This window comes from Mustela putorius, unplaced genomic scaffold, assembly GCF_011764305.1.
Source record: "Mustela putorius furo isolate JIRA1106 unplaced genomic scaffold, ASM1176430v1.1 tig00003899_pilon_pilon_pilon, whole genome shotgun sequence".
NCBI classification, from domain to species: Eukaryota; Metazoa; Chordata; class Mammalia; order Carnivora; family Mustelidae; genus Mustela; species Mustela putorius.
Genome location: NW_025422048.1, coordinates 20,425,871 through 20,446,755, shown reverse-complemented (window position 1 = coordinate 20,446,755; position 20,885 = coordinate 20,425,871). Strand labels below are relative to the sequence as shown.

General features: G+C 43.2%; 1 protein-coding gene across 5 annotated transcripts in view; it reads left to right on the top strand.

Moving 5' to 3' along the window:
* Window positions 1–15,763, top strand: part of OCRL (OCRL inositol polyphosphate-5-phosphatase) — a 62,680-nt gene extending 46,917 nt beyond the window's left edge. For 4 of the 5 annotated variants that reach the window (XM_013050019.2, XM_045068051.1, XM_045068053.1 and 1 more), the window contains 6 exons: window positions 6,745–6,768; window positions 9,557–9,673; window positions 10,574–10,658; window positions 11,285–11,412; window positions 13,133–13,244; window positions 13,392–15,763. In XM_013050019.2, the coding sequence (XP_012905473.1) occupies window positions 6,745–6,768; window positions 9,557–9,673; window positions 10,574–10,658; window positions 11,285–11,412; window positions 13,133–13,244; window positions 13,392–13,513 (588 nt within the window). In that variant the 3' untranslated portion in view covers window positions 13,514–15,763. The remainder of the gene's footprint in view (window positions 1–6,744; window positions 6,769–9,556; window positions 9,674–10,573; window positions 10,659–11,284; window positions 11,413–13,132; window positions 13,245–13,391) is intronic. The other variant, XM_045068052.1, reaches the window with a different exon arrangement.
* Window positions 15,764–20,885: the final 5,122 nt, after the last annotated feature.

The window sequence follows — 20,885 nt, the reverse complement described above, 5'->3', positions numbered from 1 at the left end:
ACTCCCAGCTAAGCAGGGAACCCGACAGAGGCCTCCATCCCAGGACCCCCAGATCATGACCTGAGCTGAAGGCAGATTTTTTTTTAAAGATTTTATTTATTTATTTGACAGACAGAGATCACAAGTAGGCAGAGAGGCAGGCAGAGACAGAGAGAGGGGGAAGCAGGCTCCCCACTGAGCAGAGAGCCTGCTGCGGTCTTGATCCCAGCAGCATGATCCCTGGGATCATGACCTGAGCCGAAGGCAGAGGCTTTAACCCACCCAGGCACCCCAGATTGTTTATTTGTTTTTTGTTTTTTTAAAATATTTATTTATTTGACACAGAGAGCGAGACAGGAAAAAAGGGAACACAAGCAGTGGTGCTGGTGGTGGTGGGGAGCAGGTTTCCCACTGAGCAGGAAGCCCGACCTGGGAGCATGACCTGAGCCTAAGGCAGACACTTAACAGCTGAGCCACCCAGGTGCCCCTGCAATCTCTTTTAGAGTAAAATAGTTCTCCCCTTTTGTTTCTTTAATGACATTGACTTTTTTAGAGTCCAGGACAGTAGCCCAGTCAAGGATCCACCATTTCCTAAATTTGTCTGTTTCCTCTCGGTAACTGTTTAAATTTAATCCTTTCATACTCTCTCCTTTCACTTTATTTCCTATAATCCGGAAACTAGTTTTATTTTTGGTCCAAGTTGGCAGTGGCATTATGATACTCTTTATTGTAATTGTCCTGTTTTAAACAGAATGACTGGAAGGAGACTCAACCACGTGAAAATGTTTTATTTTGTTTAAAATGTTACCAGGTAATTCATTGTTTGACCATGAATAAGAAGTAGCCAGAATCTTTAGTGGAGCTAATGGGTCTGTAGGAAGCCCTTTTCCTGCACAAATAATTCAAGGTTTAAAAAAATAGAACCCTGTTAATTTTTTCATTATGAAATTTCGAGTTCTTTTTTTTAAATTTTTTTAAAAGATTTTATTTATTTATTTGACAGACAGAGATCACAAGCAGGCAGAGAGGCAGGCAGAAAGAGAGGAGGAAGCAGGCTCCCCGCTGAGCAGAGAGCCCAATGCGGGGCTTGATCCCAGGACCCTGGGATCATAACCCGAGCCGAAGGCAGAGGCATCAACCCACTGAGCCACCCAGGCACCCCGAAATTTTGAGTTCTTATTAAATTGTATGTGTGTGGTCCCTGTTTATTCTTTTAATTTTGTAGAATACAGGGTTCCTTTTTAAAAGCTTTTTATTTATTTATTTATTTGTTTGTTTATTTGTGGCGGGGGGGGGGAGCACACAAAAGAGAGAGAGAGAAGCCAACTCCCTGCTGAGCAGAAACCCGATGTGGGACTTGATCCCAGGACCCTGGGATCATGCATGACCTGAGCTGAAGGCAGAATATAGGGTTCTGATTTCTATCCACAGCCTGTCACATTTCAGTATTATTAAATTCCTATATCTCATTGATGATAAAGTTGTCCATATTAGTGTAGGGCAATAAACAAGAAATCTAAAATTATCTGTACCCCATTTGTAATATTTTCCCACTTTGTTTTGACTTGATTTTGACCTTCTGCAATGCTTTCTGTTTGTTCATATTTGTCCCAAGACCCAGAATGATATTTCAGATCCTGTGAGATGATGCTATTAATAATGATACATATTATCCTCTATTATATTATTTACTTTAAAATTTTGGTGAAACCAGAAATGAGTTCAGTGCCTACATAGACTTTCCATGTACTATTTCAGAAAGATTATTGTGCCACACCCTCTTCCTGCCAAATGTGGAGTGAAATAACTGGCACAAGTCCTTTTCATTCTTCTTGCCCTTCACAATGACAGTGACTTTGCCACTACTAGCATAGTTGGAATTAGCACAAATGGCAAACAGAGGAGAATTTATTTGTAATTTTCTTTATTCTTTTCCAGAATAAAGATAGATTTTTTTTCTGATTTATTAACTAGCATATTAACTAGCTTGGAGTAATCAATATTTATTCATTACACATTGAATACAAAGTATTATGGAGTTTATGCGGGGACTGTAATTTAGTGGTGATGAAAGTTTGCTTATGTATACAATATGGCTAAAATCTAAATCGAAGTTAATAGGGAATTTGGTTAAAGGTAATCTAAACATTAACTGCCTTTACTAGCTGATGTCCAATGTGTTTGGTAAATCAGTATTTTGAAAAGGCATTTAGAATGAGAGTTGTGGAGCTTATAATTTGTATTAATAGATTCCTGTGCCTGGGGCGCCTGGGTGGCTCAGTGGATTAGAGCCTCTGCCTTCAGCTCAGGTCATGATCCCAGGGTCCCGGGATTGAGCCCTACATCGGGCTCTCTGCTCGTCGAGGAGCCTGCTTCCTTCCCTTCCTCTCTCTCTGCCTCCTCTCTGCCTACTTGTGTCTACTACTACTGTCTGTCCAATGGATTTTTGTGCCGTTTACTCAAGCTTATATGCTATAAAAGCTTATTGATTAACCAGCTAATTTCTATGAAGATCAATGTCAGAACCGGCGTATTTTGGCTTTTTGAAAATTTGATTTATGTAACATTAACATAACTAGAAACAAATTAAGCACATAAGAATAAAGTGGACTAGAAAAGTGATTTGGGGCTCATCATAGATGTATTTTGAGTCAAGTCCAAGTACTAAAGAAATATGTATTAACGTATTGGGTGAGCAGGTTCTTCCAGGTATAAGGGACATGATGAATAAACGTTAGAAGGTGAAAACAAAAAGGCCATATATGAAAAATAGTAAGATTTCCCTGGGAAGAGTGAGGATTAAAGAAAAGAATATGTGAGGCTATTAGGGTGGTTTGAGAGCAGGGGATAGAGTCTCAAAGTCAACAGATGAGTTTGTGCTGGAGCCACAGGGCATCTACAACTATCAGAAGCCTTTTATAAGTAGTATGAAGTAATAAGTTGACATATTTTGAGGAATCGTCTGGTGTTGCTTATAGATTGGACTAAAGGAGAGACCAGGTTTGAACTTACCAGGTCTGGTTAAAGGTGTTGCTGGTAGATACAGAGATAAGAAAGGTTGAAGGATGGGTGGACAGACTATATTTGCTTGGGGACATGTTTATTTGGAGAACTGTTATCAAAGTTTGAAATAACAAGAATAACATCTTGGTAATTAATTTGTCCCTAGTGATCTTTTCACTAGGTATTTATTTCATCTTACTGATCCAACCACTCATTTCTTATCCTTTTAGGTATATGGTTTGTGTTACTTCTCTTTATAGTTTATAGGAACTGATCCTTTCTAGAACTTTGATATCCATTCACTTTTCTGCTTTTTATTTTTAAATTTGAATCTTCCTCTAAGTGACTCTTTTACATTATTTTAACTGCATTTGCTACTGGCAAAATTCCTCTATGGGTGAATGTTGGAGTGAATAATGATTTGCAATGCATTTGTAGCATGCCATGGTTGCCCCACTGGGGAATCCTGAATTAGGTTCCTTTTTTAAATGTGAGCAACACACAGCCTTTTGCAGAGAGTGGGCAGGTGAGTTGAACCAAGTGATTATCAGCAACCTTAGGACTACCTTAGGAGTATGCTGTTTATGAGTGGAGGCTAAGTGGTGTTTCTATTTTCAGAATCAAGCCTAGTGTTAAGATAAATGTTATTTACATCCACTATGTGCCTATAGCCAGAGAAGTAAATTCTCAGTGTAAATGTGCTGCTTTTCCACCAATATCTAATCAAAGTCCTTTTGATTCTTCTTTCAGAATTTTCTCTTTAATCCATTCACTTAAAAAATATATTATTTTCCCATTGTTAAAGTGTTTATTTCTTTTTGACCTACCTTGATAGCCTTTTAAGAATTCCCTTTGCCTTGGGACATCCAGGTAGCTCTGTTGGTTGAGCGGCTGCCTTCATCTTGATGCCAGGGTCCTGGGATCTAGTCCTGCATTGGGCTCCTTGCTCAGCAGGAGCCTGCTTCTTCCTCTGCCTGCTGCTCCCCCTGCTTGTGTGTTCTCTCTCACTCTGTCTTTAAAAAATAACAACAAAACCAATTCCCTTTGCCTCTATCACTACCCTTTCATTTTTCCTATTCAGGGCTGTCAGACTGATCTTCCTCTAATACAGCTTTGGGGCCTAGGACTTCCTTAAAGGTAGTCAGCAGCTTGCTTATGCCTGCTAAATATCCATATTGCTTTACCTGTCATTCAAGTTCCCCCAAAATCTGCCTTCAACATTGCTTTTCATATTTATTTCCCACTACTTTTCTGAGCATCCCCCCATGCTTCCTGCAGAACAGATGACCGACTTTTCCCTACTTTTACCTTGGGATTTACCTTCTCTAAACCTGTGTTTATCTTTGCCTCTTCCACTTGTAGTGTCCCAACCCCATCTGCACTCTTTAAAATCCTATGAATCTTTTAAGGGCTAGTTAGGTCCCATCTCCATTGTAAAAAGTCCCCTGATCGCCCCATCTGAAAGCCATCTCCTTCCTTTGAACCCCTGTTTTGTTTGTTTCTCCTATTAACCGTTTATTGAGAACCCATATTTGTGAATTATAAAAATATCAGGCTATAAACTCTGGGACTTCTTACCCCAACTCAATTGCAAACCCAAGTCAGGGACCATATCATTTTCTTCTGTGTAGCCTCATTTTTCATCCTCCCCCGCCCCAACCAACACTCCCCAAAGACATGCGTTGCACTAGTAGATGGTCACTGCTTGAAGAAAACCTCTTTGAGGGCCTGAATTAACAGGGTAGTATATGAAAACTGCCTAGTTCTACTCATCATGTCATGTGGCATGTATTCGTGGGAGGAAAAATAGAGAAGTCTATTAGGCAGGTTTTACAATTTCTTAATAAATAGTCTTAAATTTTTTAAAAAGGTTGTTCTCCAAAATTGTGTTAAATTGGATATTTGGCACTCAGAATTTAACTTTTAAATTAAAAAATATTGTAATTACAATACTATAAATATATTTTATGAAACAATATTACTCTGATTATTTTTATCTCATATGTGGTATTTAGAAGTATAGGTAAACCTCTAAGAGCCTGTTTTATTTTTTTTCCTTTTATGTGTCTAGTTTTTTTTTTCTTTATTCTTCCCATCTTTTTAAAAATTCTTTATTTTTTTTATAAGCATATAATACATTTTTATCCCCCGGGGTATAGGTATGTGAATCACCAGGTTTACACACTTCACAGCACTCACCATACAAGAGCCTGTTTAATTCATAATGTATCTAATAATACTAAAATATCTACCCACCATATCTATAACAGTCATTTGGGGGAAATGCACTTAACATTGCTCTTTGGAACAGGGAACACATACTCTGCCACCTCCAGCCTCCTGCACATCTTTCATAGTGAGATCAGGACTTCTCCTTTTACTGTCAGACCTGAGAAATGTGTTTTATACTCAGGTTCCTGGTGGCCTATGGCAGAATTGGGAGGATTCCAGTTGGCAGTGGACGGGAAGTGCTCATACACTGCACTACCACTGCCTTACCATGCCTGATTTTAGGCTGCCTCCTTGACCCTACAAAGGAGATATTATTCTCTCTGCTTTGGAGATGAGGAAACTGAGGCTTTACAAAGTTGAGTAACTTGCCTAACGTCTGTACAAAATTAATTGGGGGCAGAACAAAGATTTGAACCCAGGACTGTCTACCTCCAGTGCCAGTGCTCTCTCCGCTAACCATGGGGCTTTGTTTCTCACTGTCTTTTTCACAGCTTTCCCCTGCCTCTCTGCCCAGGAAGCAGCCAAATTGTACTTTCTGAGTTGTGTAGGAGACCGTGGTGGTAATGATTATGGAGTCCATCAGACCTGAGTTCTAATCCTGATACTGCCACTTAATACCTAGTAGTATGACCTTGGGCAATAATTGAACCTCTCAGAGCCTCAGCCTACTCATCTATAAAATGGAAATAGTACCTACTTTGCACACTGTGCAGACTAAATGACACTGTACACGAGCACGTTAGGCAGTGCCCACTAAATGGAGGCAGTAGTTATTGTTGTAGTGCTGGTTACTGGATTGTAATAAGAGCACAAAAAGACAGAGACCATTAAAAAGGTGCCTTCTTCCCTTTCCTTTGTTTCTTTTTCGTCTTATACATTATAAGAAAACATAATAGGGGTTAATGATGGGTCTTCTGGTCCACAAAGTCTGAAATGAAATAAGTTTACAATTCAGATGGGCCTCCATATTTGGGGATTCTCGGGTCCTTTGAAGAGGGGAGTAGGTCCGGGGCTAGGGAAAAGAGTGTGGAATACTGCTTAGGGGACCAACGAAGGTGAGAGGAATGGCAGTAGATAGGAGAGAAGCCGATTGTGTCCCTCTGAATGGCCACTGTTGGACTCACAGTCGTCCTTCGTGTAGCATTAGGATGAGGTAAGAAGCTGCACTGTGTAGCAGCAGGGCCTGGCTCCAAGCAGCATGTGGAAAGGAGCCACCACTGGGCATTTGGCCAGGTCAGTGGCAGCTGCCAAGGGACACAAAAGTCTAGGACTGCACATGTATGTTTCTTGAGAGATAATCTCAATAAACTGCATGAAAATTTAATATGTATAATACAGAACTTTTACATATGGGAACATGTTCCATTTTCAACAATAATGATTTATTTGAAAAATTTACAGCTTATGTTTAAAGTGTATGTATCTAGTAAGCTAGTGAGTTCTAATAATACTGATCTGTTTCTAATTCTGTAAATTAATTCAAATAATTTTCTGTCTGTCAATGACTTTCTTTTCCTGCTCTGCTCTCAGGAAGAAGACAGCTTCCTAGAAAAGGTAATGCAATCCATTGGTGGTTATGTGTTTCCTGTGCTTGATTAACAGTTAACTGTTGTCCCTAGAATTTGCCCCTAGTCTTTCCCATTTCAGAGTCCTCTGGCTCCATGAGAATCCACCAAAGTCCTACCAGCTGTCTTTAAGTGCGTCTGAAGCATAGAAAAGACTTTTGTTGCACTGGTAACCATTGAGACCCAGTACATAAAAGTAATAAGACTCAAATTCCAGATTTGTATGTTTAAAATGAGAAGTAACTAAAGAGCTGCCTTGATATATCTGAAAGTTCATGAGGTGGAGGAGGGCACTGCTTAGCTGTCCTCCATTTCCAATGATAGTAAAACCAGAATTGGATTTCTGTTGCGTTAAGAATGGTTTGGAGTTAGTGACAATAATGGTTAATTACTAAAAGAATCCATAGGTGTATGGTTAAGAAACAGCACAGAATCCTCAAGCTGCACGAGATCATAAGGGATCATTTGGTCTAGTGCTCTGCCTTCGGATGGGTAAGGTGTTCTCTCCATTCTAATAGACAAGACAACCAAGGCCCAGGAAGGTTGAAACACTCACTGAAGTCCTACTGTTCCTGACATCAGGGGCTTGTTCCTGACATGTGGGGCAGAGGGGACTGGAACCCAGGTCTCCTGAATACCTAGTGAAGGAAGCTAGTAAAGCAGTCGTACAGTGCTGGGCCACCTCCCTTGTTCAGGCTGGAGGGTATCTGGCTCCATGTGGCCTATCGGGTAGAGAAACATGGGCTTGAAAAAACATTCTTAAAGCGCTGTCACATAGTATCTAATGTGATATCCCCATTTGGTGGAGTTTAATGCATTTTGATAATGGGGATGGTGTACTGTTTTCTGCCTTAGTTTTTAGCACTATGGTTTCAAACTGTGGGCTTATCAGGCACCACATGTGTCTCATTGAAAGAAAACAAAGTGTGCCTGATTTCCCTTTAAAAATGAGAATTCAGGATAATTTGTGGACTTTTGAGAAAGTATTGTTTCTTGTGCATGATCTTTCTCTAGACTTTAGAGACACAAATATGACATTTTATATTATCACACGAGTTTGAAAATGCATAGTGAATGATGTATATAACCTACTGACATTCTATTAACCTTTTTAAATTGCTAAGGATTGAGGCCGTTCTGCTTTCCAGCCCTTCCTTGTTAATAGCAGGCCATAATGTCTTTTCATCTCAGACAGTGAGATGAAATTGCCTTGTATTGCCTTAATGCCTTAGTACAAGAAAAGCGTCAGTTGGATGTCGAATTTTTTAAAAAGTACATGAATCAGTGCTGAATAACTGATATGTGGTAAGTTTGGAGGCATATGCTAAATCTATACATGTGTTACATTTGGTTCAGAAAATGAGCAGAGCGCATTATGGACAGTGCTTTGGTTCAGACACCATGTGTCTGCCTGGATTTAATACTAGCAACCGGAAAGAAGTTAGTGGATGAGCCGCTGGTAGAAATTCTGGCAGCTACATGGAACATGAATATCAAGTGATAGAATCCCAGGGAAAAAAAGAAAGGAAGCAAAATGAATGTGAAGAAATTAGATTTTAAACAGCAGTGGACTGTCATGCTCTTTTCTATTCCTCATTCTCTTAGAAAGGTACAGCAGCTTTAAAAGGTCACCAGTGCTTATTGAAGAACATAATGTTAAGCAGAGCCCTCAGCTCTGCTCTAGTATACACAGTCTCTGGAAGTAGTGAAACACTTCTTTTTTTTTTCCCCATAAGGCAACGCGGTTGGGGGTTGGGGATAGAATGTACAGAGTTTCCTAAACTTGAAAGTACACAATATATAACCTTACCCCAGAGTTGGAGAAAGGGGGAGAAGATCCAAAAAAAATGGTCACCATTTTCTCCACTAGGATTTTTCTGAAGGCTGCTTTCATATGACTTTTAATCTGTCACAGACACTTTTTAATGTAATTTCTATTTGACTATATAAACATAAGATAATTGAGTTTATTTCCCCAGCCATTTACAAGTTCAGATTTAGTTGTCACTTTCGGGTTTTTCTCTTAGATTCCTTCAGGAGAATCTAAGAAAGTAGAAGGATACGTGAAAAAGGGCACAGACCTGAGAAATCTCTGCTGAGTTTTTAGTAAAGAATAACTTCTGGACTCAGACCCTGAACTGTTCACAGTATTTCTGGCTCTTGGTGTGCTGTATTTGGTTTACTATTTTTGGATCTTAAGGGTTATGAGTTTTAGTGCCTTAAGATTAGACCTTCCATTGAGCCTGAAATATTCATGAATGTAGGTGTAATGTGGAGAATTGTCTTTAATTTCTGAGGACCAGAGAGCCTCATTTAAATCAGCAATGAAAACTGTAATATTTGTGGTAAGACCTGAGAGAATCGGAGGTTAAAAGTCAACAAAAACTTGCCGTCTCTGAGGACTGTATAGGCTGCCATGCTGGAACGGTCCCTAGGTCTCGGGCAGCCTGCGCACTCTGCTGTGCCGGTACTGCTGTAGTGCTCATTCTTTGTGTCACCCCTGAGAGGGTTTACAGTACACAGTGCACCCAGTGCCCATGTGATGAACATAATAAACCCAAATGGAATGCTTCACTGTTAAGCATCTAGAAGAGGAAGGAAATCCTTTAACGTGGGAATCTGTATCAAGTGCCTTCTGACCAGGGGTGTCCCCAGGAAGCAAAAAAATGAAAAATCTTAACAAGATCACATTGTACCTACATAAGCAGAATATGAAGGAGATTAAGTTACACAAGTTTTTACTGAGACCTCTTTGAATCTCCTTTTTCATCTATTAGGAGAAATCCGTTCTGCAGATGGTTCCCTTGGATGAAGGTGCCAGCGAGAGACCCCTTCAGGTCCCCAAGGAGATCTGGCTTCTGGTAGATCACTTATTCAAATACGCCTGTCACCAGGTAAGTGACTATGGGCCTGCCCTGCAACTTTGGAAGGTGTGTGAATCTGGTAGGAAATGATAATATCTCATGTCGGAATAGGGCTTGTAACTTTTCCAAGCTATATTCACAGAGCAGCGCTATTGGGTCATCTAGGCAGATGGAAGTATCCTTATTTACAGATATGAGACTTGAAGCCTGCAAACTAAGTGATTCAATTAAGACCACAGCTAAGTGTAATGGTGGAGCCAGGCCCAAACCAAGCACGCCTGTCTACTGGCTACACAAACTTTTCCCTGGACCGCTGTGTACCTCAGTCTGTAAGACCTGCTTCCAGTCTCACGTAGGCATTGCAGATTTTAAAGTCCAAAGCAAACTTCAAGCCCATTTCTTTAATTTGGTTTTCTTTTCTTAATCCTATCTAAAATGCTAGCTACCTCCAACCCAACCCCCCAGATAGAGAAATTTCTTGGGACTAAATTGAAGGAAAATGTTTTCTTACCTACCAAAGAGTAATAGAACTCAAAGGCAAGGCTTGGTATGGGCATGCCATTTACCCCTGCCCTAGCATTCCCTAGTCTCAGTATCTGAATGTGGTTCAGCTCTTTGGAGTCTGCCTTCTACTTGACAGGAAGCTAGAAGTGGGGACACCTCATCTCCCACTCTAGGCATCTAGTCCTCTTCCATCTCAAGTACAAGCTAAAACCTTTGAAGATCATTTACTTGTTTGAAACAAAATTTCATGTGGATTATGCAGATGATAAGTGGAAAAGATGCCATTATCACACCTCTGCTCCTAGTCAGGAGTGTGCATATTACCCTTCCATCTGCATCCTGCCACTCTCTTGATCCCTGGGTGGTCTTCAGAAACTTAGGGCCGATTATCTTGCCTTGTTCCATTCATTGTGACCTCTCTGGTAGGAGGACCTGTTCCAAACCCCTGGAATGCAGGAAGAGTTACAGCAGATCATTGATTGTCTGGATACTAGCATTCCCGAGACAATCCGTATCCTTTTTGACAAAGGCTTAGGAAGCAGGATGAAGAATTTTTGACCAAACTCTCCTTCCCACCTGCATTTGAGCTTTGTGTTTCCATCTTTACTTTCTTTGTAACTGTCTTTTACTATAAGGTAATCATTGATTCTGCAGTTGTTTTTCAATTCCTTTCAGGAACTTTTGACTTCTCTCTTGTCTCAGACTCTTACTGAAAGGAATCAAGGGGTAGGTAACAATGATTTTTAATAAATATGGAACATAGGACCCACAGCACTGGTACTGTTCTGCTTCAGGCCCTTGATCACTCCTGCCACCACATGTGTTGTCACTAGGACATGGAAGAGGATGGGAAACATTAGTGACTAATTTCAAGGACTGATCCAGTGTGATTGTCATTCTGCACGCCATATTCCCCTGACTCAAGTTGAGCCAAACCTCCCAAGAGTCTTTGGTCAATTCTGTAACAGCTCACCTGCAGCATACCTGGACCAATAAAATATCAAATCCCAATTAGGATCAGTGTGCCCTGAATAATAGGGAGGAAACGTCCCTGAGGGAGCTGGAGGAAGAAAGCAAATCGGGTCTCTGTGTGGACTTTTTCCTGGAGCCCCTTTCCCTTGACTTAAGTTCATCCAGCTGGCAGTAATCACTCCGTGGCTGAAGCACTGCTCATTTTCCTGGAAGCCCTGCCAGAGCCTGTCATCTGTTATGAGCTGTATCAGCGATGCCTTGACTCTGCTCAGGATCCCCAGAACTGCCGACAGGTGAGTTTTACTGCTCTGAGGATATATCTGGGGCAAGTACCCCCATAGAGAAATCAATTTTTAGATATGGTAGGATGGGTTTGAATCTGTCACTCATGGTAGGACACCAACATTGAGAGTTGGAACTCTTAAATTTTAGGTTGTGTTATTTCCCGTTATATTTGCCATACTTTTCTAGTTGGCTTAATTGAGTGGGTCAGATACTTCTACTCTGGCATTGGATTGGTGAAGCTGATCATACATGGAGTTCTGGCTGATGTTACCAGGAAGGATCTGTGACATTTGTGAGCCTTTCTCCTTTTTGTCTTCATGGTGTTGTTTTTTTTTTTTTAAGATTTTATTCATTTATTTGAGAGGGTACAAGTGAGGGGGCAGGGCAGAGGGGGAGAGAGAAGCAGACTCCCTGCTGAGTGGTAAGCCTGCCATGGGGCTTGATCCCAAGACCCTGAGATCTTGACCTTAGCTGAAGGCATACATGTAACCAGCTGAGCTACCCCGGAGCCCCCATGGTGGTTTTTTTTTTTCTTTTAAGATTCTGTTTTTAGGGACACCTAAAAGACTCAGTTGGTTAAATGCCTGCCTTCAGCTCAGTCATGATCCCAGGGTCCTGGGATCAAGTCCTGTGTCAGGCTCCCTGTTTAGCAGGGAGCCTGCTTCTCCCTCTGCCTGCTGCTCTCCCTGCTTGTGTTCCCTCTTTCTCTCTGACAAATACATGAATAAAATATTTTCTTTAATATTTTTTAAAGTAATGTCTACATCCAGTGTGGGGCTCGAACCCACAACCCCAAGATCAAGAGTCGCATGCTCCATGACTGAGCCAGCCAGGTGCCCCTTCTTGGTGTTTATTTTCAATCTTGAAATAATTTTTTAAAGATTTTTTTAAAAGATTTTATTCATTTATGTGACAGACAGAGACTATAAGTAGGCAGAGAGGCAGGCAGAGAGAGAGAGAGAGGAGGAAGCAGGCTCCCCACTGAGCAGAGAGCCCAACACAGGGCTCAATCCCAGGACCCTGGGATTATGGCCCGAGCCGAAGACAGAGGCTTTAACCCACTGAGCCACCCAGGCACCACTTTTTAAAATATATTTATTTATTTATTTATTTGAGAGAGAGAGATCACAAGCAGGCAGAGAGGCAGGCGGGAGGGTGGGGAAGCAGGCTCCCCGTTGAGCAGAGAGCCCAGTACGGGGCTCGATCCCAGGACCCTGAAATCATGACCTGAGCTAAAGGCAGAGGGTTAACCCACTGAGCCATCCAGGCGCCCCTCAATCTTGAAATAATTTTGATGCACAGTGGCTGAGAATACCATTCAATCAGAACAGTGAATATTAAGAGGAGCTCCCATCCATGCTAAATGACATTACAGAGAAAACCATTGAGCTTGGCAGATGCTGTGGCTACTTGTCTGAGGAAAAGACCAGATTAATACTAACCTGCTTGTGAGGTGGTGGATATGTGTGAATGTGTGATGACCATATCACACATGTGACTGTGGCCTGGTCATTGAGTGTACAGAGACCAAACAGTATGACCATTCTGACTTGGAAGTTTTCATTTGGCAGGTACTCTGGTAGTCATGAGGAAATAAAAGAGAGTTGTGACAAATGAATGGGATCCTGTATGGGCTGGATGATAAACTACTGTGGCAGCTAAAAGCTCTTCTTACTCCTTTCTTTCACTTGTTCTCCTCACTGTCCGCCCTCCTCTTTTTAAAAACAGGTGATTTCCCAGCTTCCAAGATGCCATAGAAATGTTTTCCATTACTTGATGGCATTCCTTCGAGAACTCTTAAAATTCTCTAAATACAACAACGTCAGCGAAAACATGATCGGTAAGAGTACTTCATGAGAATAGCAACACGAGCAGGAGGGTGGGCACAGGTGCCCTCATCCCCTGGTCCCCCAGTTCCCGTCCCTGAGGCTTTGCTTTGGTTGTGTCTAACAAAGATTTTTCCCCTTTCCTTTCTCTCACCCTCTAGCCACTCTCTTCACCAGTCTTCTCCTAAGGCCTCCACCCAATCTTATGGCAAGACAGACTCCAAGTGACCGTCAACGTGCTATCCAGTTCCTTCTGGGATTTCTTGAAAGTGATGAAGACTAATAAGCCTTTTCCTCTTAGTACTCTCTGAGATTCTAGAGGTGGAAGATTTGGGGCACCAAGTATTTCAGAATGATTTGAAAAGTCATGCCACAGGAAGGGTCTGTTGCAGAATTTTGAGCCTGTTGGCATGGAAAGGTTGTTTCTAGTGCAAGAGGAAGAGAGTTGCCTAATCGCTCCCTTACCATATCCTACACAGCAAAATACTTTTAGACTTATATTGCCAAGCCAAAGGTACCATATTTTGGTGTTTTTGTGTTCTCTCTTTATAAGGCAAAGAGATCTGTATTTACACTCCTTTACCTGGGGATGTGTTTGTTGCCCTCCTGCCCAGCTATCATGATTGTCCTTAGCGCCCTAGGCCTAGATTCTGAGATGTTTCCGTTCTAGGTCTACAAGCACTACGTGCTGTAGCTCAGACTCATTTGCAGTCCTTCGTCTAAAGCACTTTTGCCCGACCCCCTCCCATATCACCCCTATGCACTCCACTCCACTAGTTCTATTACGTCAAAGGAAGTCTGAGTGAAGCTAGTGACTCCTCGAATGTCCCCAACAGTGAATTAACCATCTACGTGTGGTTGTGACATGCATTTGTGCATTTCTACTACAGTGGCATCTATATGTCTATAACATTGGCCTTTTCATGGATCTGCACTGAGTGGAACCATATTCTCTTGTCCCAGACCACACTTCCTAGCAGAAGTTTAGGGACTACTAGAGATGACATCCCATTGATGTGAGAGAATCACAGTCAGAGTGGAAGCACTTTGAGCATTTCAGAAGTGAAAATATTCGTGTTTGACAGATCCTGCTTTCTACCATCCCTTTCTGTTCTTAATCAGATTTTACATGAGAACTAATACTGGTTGTCTGGGGGACCCATTCGTCACTTAGAAATCCACCTCCAGAGCAATGCTTGCATCACAGTCAAAAAGGCAGTCTGGACCTCAGGTGGGCCTCTCTGGTGATACTGCTCCTTCTCCCAGCAGGGTATAGCGAATAATCCTTAGAACCCATCTCTGGTTTCCTGAAATACCGGGGGTCAGCTGTTGCCCCCTCCCTCACCAGGGTTGGCTCTGGGCTCTATGACCAGCTCCCTATGGCTCCTTATCCAGTGTTACATAAAAGAGACTGTGCAGTGAGCCCAACGAAGCCCCTTTCTCTCCCACCCAAGACAACCCTCTGAGCTTTTCGTTTACTCAAGCTCTGTGGGGCAGCATTTTTTCTTAAATTATTCTGTGATGATTGGCAAACCAGCTACCAGCCACTGACTGCAGAACTGCCTGATGCAGTTGGCTTCTTCCTGGATGTCTTTCATTAAAACCACCCTGAATCAGCTCATTCTTGACTGTTAACATTAAAGCCAAGGAGCCTAATGTACGGGCTCTGTGTCTGGTCTTGGGCATTGACTCGACTCATTTAGCACACTGAAGGAGAGAGCCAGGGGAAACACCACTGCTGAATGCTTCTTCAGTTCCCCCCATCTCTCGTAAGTTGAGTTCTGTAGGGGAAGAAAAGGTATGTATCCTGTGATATACTGGTTAAACCCTTTCCTGATTTGGAGTTAAGAAACTAGGAGTCAAGTTCCTGGTGCCAAATAGCTGCAGATCTGATAGGTCAGAATTTCATGAATGGAAGATTGTGAGCAGAATGCTTTTCTCATCTCCACTAGGCCAGAAAGTGATCATAGGAGAGGCAGATTGGAGAAGCTTGGGCAAGGTTGTAACACAAAGACAGGGAAATGCCTGTCCTGGGCACATTGTCTAGTATATTGCCAACCTCGGATCTTTGGGTCATCAAGGTTATGGTTGGTGGGGACCGTTTGCAGCATCCTAGCTCTTTGTTCATGAGGCAAACACACTAAATTTGTTTACCGACTCTGTGTTTTTCCAGCTTTGGCCCTGGGATGTATACAGCATTAAGGGTTTGAGACAATCTCTAGGCAGGGGAGACAGAAATAGAGTAGGTGTAAGAAATCTGCTCCCCTACTGTGCCTACTCCAGCAGCCAACCTCTAATTCCTAAGTAACTCTAATGCGCTATTTATTTCATAGCTCCTCTGAAGTAAGGAGTTCAGATCCAGCTGGTAGAGAAGAACTCTGCATCTGTATTGTTTTAGGGAAGAAATGGTTCGAACCCACATGGTGACATTGCATTAGTTTCCCTTTCACTGTTTTCTGATTCTTACTCTGTAATTCTTATATTTCCCAGAAATGTCTTGGTCACTAAGCAAAGCTGCTAGTGGTATTCTGTATTTTGTGTCATCTTTTTTTATTATAATTTATTGCAAATTTTTTTTCTGAATAAATATATGTTGTGTGAAAAATAAGTGTGATCTTGGTAAGAAGAACTGAGGAGGGAGGCTTAGGTCACTGGGTCCCACTTGACTGTGGTCCTCACAGCTATGACTCTTCTGTTATTTCCTTACAGGGAAATACAAGAAATCTCAGTATATTTGACCTTGGATGGGAGAAGCAGCCACGTATTTTCAGAGGCTAAGAAAGAAGTCACAGTGCTTCCAGAGGCCAGCCCAGGATCTTATCTTAACCCTGGGGATTCAGGCAACAAAATAACACTGTTAGGAAAAAAAGATGTTGATTCTTTATGCATGTAAATGTCACCCTGGGTCAGATTCATGATCATCCCACCCTCAGAAATCCAACAAACCCGAACGTACATATTTTGGGAGAACCCAATGTCCTTGCCAATATAGCCTCAGCAGTTTAGACATTCCCTACAAAGAGCCTGTTTTCACAGGATTCATTTTGCAACTTTGAAAATCAGTTTTGAACCTTTATTACCTCTTGGGGAGACAAAGTCCATAAATTTAGTTCTTTGGGTAGGGCTCTAATCTGAATTAGAGGGGCTCTAATCTGAATTAGAGGAAACCCCTAATTTGAGCATGGTGCCTTTTATTCCCCTGCCGATCTCCATTCTGGTTCTCTTCCCTTTCAGACCAAATAGGCCTCAGCTGGAGCTTTCTTTGCAATCAGGGCCCTCTTCCAGTTCCGTCTGACTATGAGCTTGACCCTGATGAATGTGCTGATTCAGTGTTGTCATAAACAGTTTTTTTAGCCCCACCCGAAGCCTTGGCAGGGGAAGGTGTTTCCTTTTGAGAGAGATTTCTCCCCAGCGGACAGAGACGACGGACATCCAGCAGTTTTTACACAGCAGCTGGCAATGTGGGCAGAGCAGCCTCAGTGACGACCTTTCCAGAGGTGACCAACTGCAATCCTGGCTCCTGTTACAGGAGAACCACTGGGTCTTTCAGACCACCGGGCACATGGATGACCTGGCTCTTGGTGTAGCCTAATAATTAACAGCTACACACAGCCAGAGTGGGATCACCAAGCGTTAGGCAGAGAACCTTAGTGATCTAACTCAATCTCATTGTTCCCACAGGCAGATTCAGGCTTAGAAGGGACAGTGAGGAACTCAAGGTCACTTAGGTTAGTGACAGCATGCCAGAGTGGGAAAGAAGAGTTTAAATTTTGGTGTTAGACCTAATTCTTTCTTCCATCTTTTTATTACAAAATCTTTCAAACATACAGAAAAGTCAAAAGGATACAGTGAACACTCTATACCCTTAACTCACCACCTGTTAACATTTTGCCACCATTCATATCAGAGAGCTTTGATCTTCGCTCTGGATTCTGCCACTTCCTCCCTGTGTGTGACCCTAGACTGGCTAGCCTGTAGTTTCCTGGCCTATAAAATGGAACAGGCCTAGCACTTTTTTTTTTTAAATTTTTACTTTTTTTAAAATTTAATTTATTTATTTGACAGAGAGAGATCACAAGTAGACAGGCAGGCAGAGGGAAGGGAGAAGCCGGTCCCCTGCCGAGCAGAGAGCCCGATGCGGGGCTCCATCCCAGGACCCTGGGATCATGACCTGAGCTGAAGGCAGAGACTTAATCCACTGAGCCACCCAGGTGCCCCCCTAGCACTTGTTTTGATGACTTAACTACATCTCCTCACTTCCCTCTTCAAAACTCCTTAGTGAGTTCCCAGTGCATTTAGAAGAAACTCCAAACTTCCCATGGCCTACCAGGCCCTGCATTATTAAGTGAAAAAGAAATGACGTGGCAGGCCCAGTATGCAGTGGGTGCTGTGTAGCTCTTAGCCTCTGCCCTGCGCCCCTTAGCTCTCCCCTGTATTTCACTGATTGTCTCGCAACTGCCAAAGGCTTTCTGTCTTTTCATTTGACATTAATCCTGTCAACTAGATAACAGACCCCATGCTCAGCCTACTCCACTGCCCTCCCCCTCCACCACAGATACATCACAGTGCCACGGTCTATACTCCCATATTTCAGCCTTCTCCTGCACGTTTGGGAAGTAGGGCTAAGGTGTAAATTAAAGGACACATACCGAGCGGCCATCACTAGTATGTGACACCTGGCTGTTGTTGAGCCTCAGGAACCACACCTGCAGTCTGCCCATCCGCCCAGGCACCTCCTTTTGCTTTTTCCTATCCTGCTCCGCCCTGCCCTGGGTGCCTGGTTCCTGGCCCTTCTTTCTCTGCTTTGTAGATAAATGCCCCCTCCAGTTTCCACTTTTGCTGCTCCTACCTGAATTGATTCTTACCCAGCCAATGCTACTTAACCTTCTCCCTTGTCTGTCCTGTGGGAGCTACTCCCAACCCCCAGCCCCCCAGGTAGACAAGAGGGGCTTGCCTTTTCTTCAATCACACTTTGAAGCCGTGGTTTTGTGCCTTTCACTTCCCCATCTTCAGTATAGATGAGTAGTTCTCAATCCTGGCTACTCACTAGAGTCATCTAGAGCATGTTTCTCCAAGTGTGGGCCCCAAATGAGTATTATGAGGAAACTGGTCTAAATCAGTGGTTCTTAACCCTGGGCACATAACCCAGGGTTTTAAAAAATACCAGTGCCTACACACTATCTTAGAATGTTTGAATGCTCACCAGTAACGTTCCCCTGCCCCCAACACTATACTCTGACACTGTCCTTTCACTCCTCCCAGTTAGCTAAGCTCTTTGCCACCTCAGGGCCTTTGCATGTGCTGCTTTCCTCTATCCAGAAACCACCTTTCTTGTGCACTTAAGAATAGCTAAGCTTCCTTGGGACACATGGGTGGCTCAGTCGGTGAAGCATCTGGCTTCGGCTCAGGTCATGATCCCAGGGTCCTGGGATTGAGCCCCGCATTGGGCTCCTTGCTCAGCGGGAAGCCTTCTCTCTCTGCCACTCTGCCTGCTTGTGCGCGCAATCTCTCTCTGTTTGACAAATAAAGAAATAAAGAAATAAATAAAATAGGTTATTTAGGGGGAAAAAAAAGGGCTCATGCTTACCGAAGACTGACTGGAACTGAGCCCAAGAACCCCCCCCCCAAAAAAAAACCCAAAAAACAGAGTAGCTCGGCTTCCAACTTCGTCAAGCCTAACAAAGTCATCACCACCCCCAGCACTTCCATTTCTGGGCTTCCTGGCATAGCTGTAGGCCTACATATATCATTCGTTCCACAGTCTTCCTCTTCCTCTCTCTTTTTTTTTTAAGATTTTATTTATTTATTTGTCAGAGAGAGAGCGAGCGCGAGCGAGCACAGGCAGACAGAGTGGCAGGTAGAGTCAGAGGGAGAAGCAGGCTCCCTGCGGAGCAAGGAGCCTGATATGGGACTCAATCCCATGATGCTGGGATCATGACCTGAGCTGAAGGCAGCTGCTTAACCAACTGAGCCACCCAGGCGTCCCTCCTCTTCCTCTCTTGAGGACCCTTCATAGACTTGCACCTCAGGGACTGAGAGACAGGAAATTGCTGTGGTTCTTTGCATAGGCTCCAACAATCAGATTGCCTGGATTCAAATCCTAGCTGTGCCACTCCTAGGTGTCCAAAGTTGCGCAAAAGTATATTGACCTCTCTAGGCCTCAGTTACCACATTTTGTTTATTTATTTATTTATTTATTTATTTATTTATTTAAGCAGGAGTTGGGGGAAAGGACAGAGGGAGAGAGAGAATCCCAAGCAGACCCTGTGCTGAGCGTGGAGCCCAGCGGAGAGTTTGATCTCACAAGCCTGAGATCACAACCTGAGCTAAAATCAAGAGTCAGATGCTCAACCAACTGAGCCACCCAGGTGCCCCAGTTACCCCATCTTAAAGTAATAATAGTACCTTTCCTCACTGGGTCATCACGAGATGGTATCAGCTAGTACATTTCAAGGGCCGGGAACAGTGCCTGCTGCGCAAGTGCTAAATAAATAGCAGCTAGTATAATTACTCCAAAACTTCCACTGGCCTCCAGGTCCAGACCTCTTCCTCAGCCCTTCCGCTCTCAGTAGGTGGCCACACCCTTTGCTTTGTGAAAATGTCAAAATGGTTAGCCAAAGCAACCCTCAAAGTCTTGCTCTGCAAATCAAAATGTCACAGCTTTACCTCATCCTTCCCCCTTCCCACCCGTGTCAGAAGTAAGTGGTCTTCCTTCTTGCCTAGGCTAACTCTGTCACTGTGCTTTGAGTCTATCTCTTCCCACTCTCACTGGACTTGTTCCCATCATTCACCACCGCCACCCCACCCCGCCCCCTGCCTTGCATCTTCAATATCCGCCATTCATTAAGTATTTATTGAGGCCTCATATGTGCCAGGTGCTGTTCAAGGTGCTGATGATATAGCCACCATGGGGCAGGATGGGGTAAAGCAGATGGAAATAATGCACAAGGTAACTGGAGAGTAGGACAAACGCTCTGGAGAGAATAAGGCAGGGTGACGTGCCAGAGGGCACAGCAAGCAGACTTGGTCAGGGAAGGTTGCCTTGAGGAGATGATGGTTGCCAAGACCTAATCTCAGGAGACCAACGGGTCCCATATTTTGATTTGAAGGATGATTGCACAGTATATAAGGCACTTGCCCCCCTAAAAAGCCAGCTATACAAGGTCTGGCAAAGAACATTCCAAGCAAAGGAAAGAGCAAATGCAAAGCAGCTTGCTGTGTTCAGGAGACAGACAGACAGAACACAGTGGGGTGGGGGTAGGGGTGTTTGTTGAGAGGTGGGCAGAGCCTGCGGAACCTGGGAAGGAGGCTGCCTTTTATTCTACAGGCAACAGGAAGCCATGGATGACTTCACTCTAGAACTTCATGATTTATGCTTCTTCTTAATAACAGTAATAGTCGCAAACAATTACAGCTATCATTTACTCCAGATGCGGTGCTAATACATTTAACCTCACTTTCAGCCTTGACAACGACTTTATTACGGACTACTTTATCACCCTTCCAGAGTTGGGTAAAACAGGCTCAGAAGCACTACTTAGCTTGGTACTTGGCTAGTGGCAGACCAGAATATGACCCCAGACCAAAATTTGGGCTTTTACATATAGCTAGTATCTGCCCAGCTGGAGAGGGGATGAAAGTGGGGGTGCTCCTTG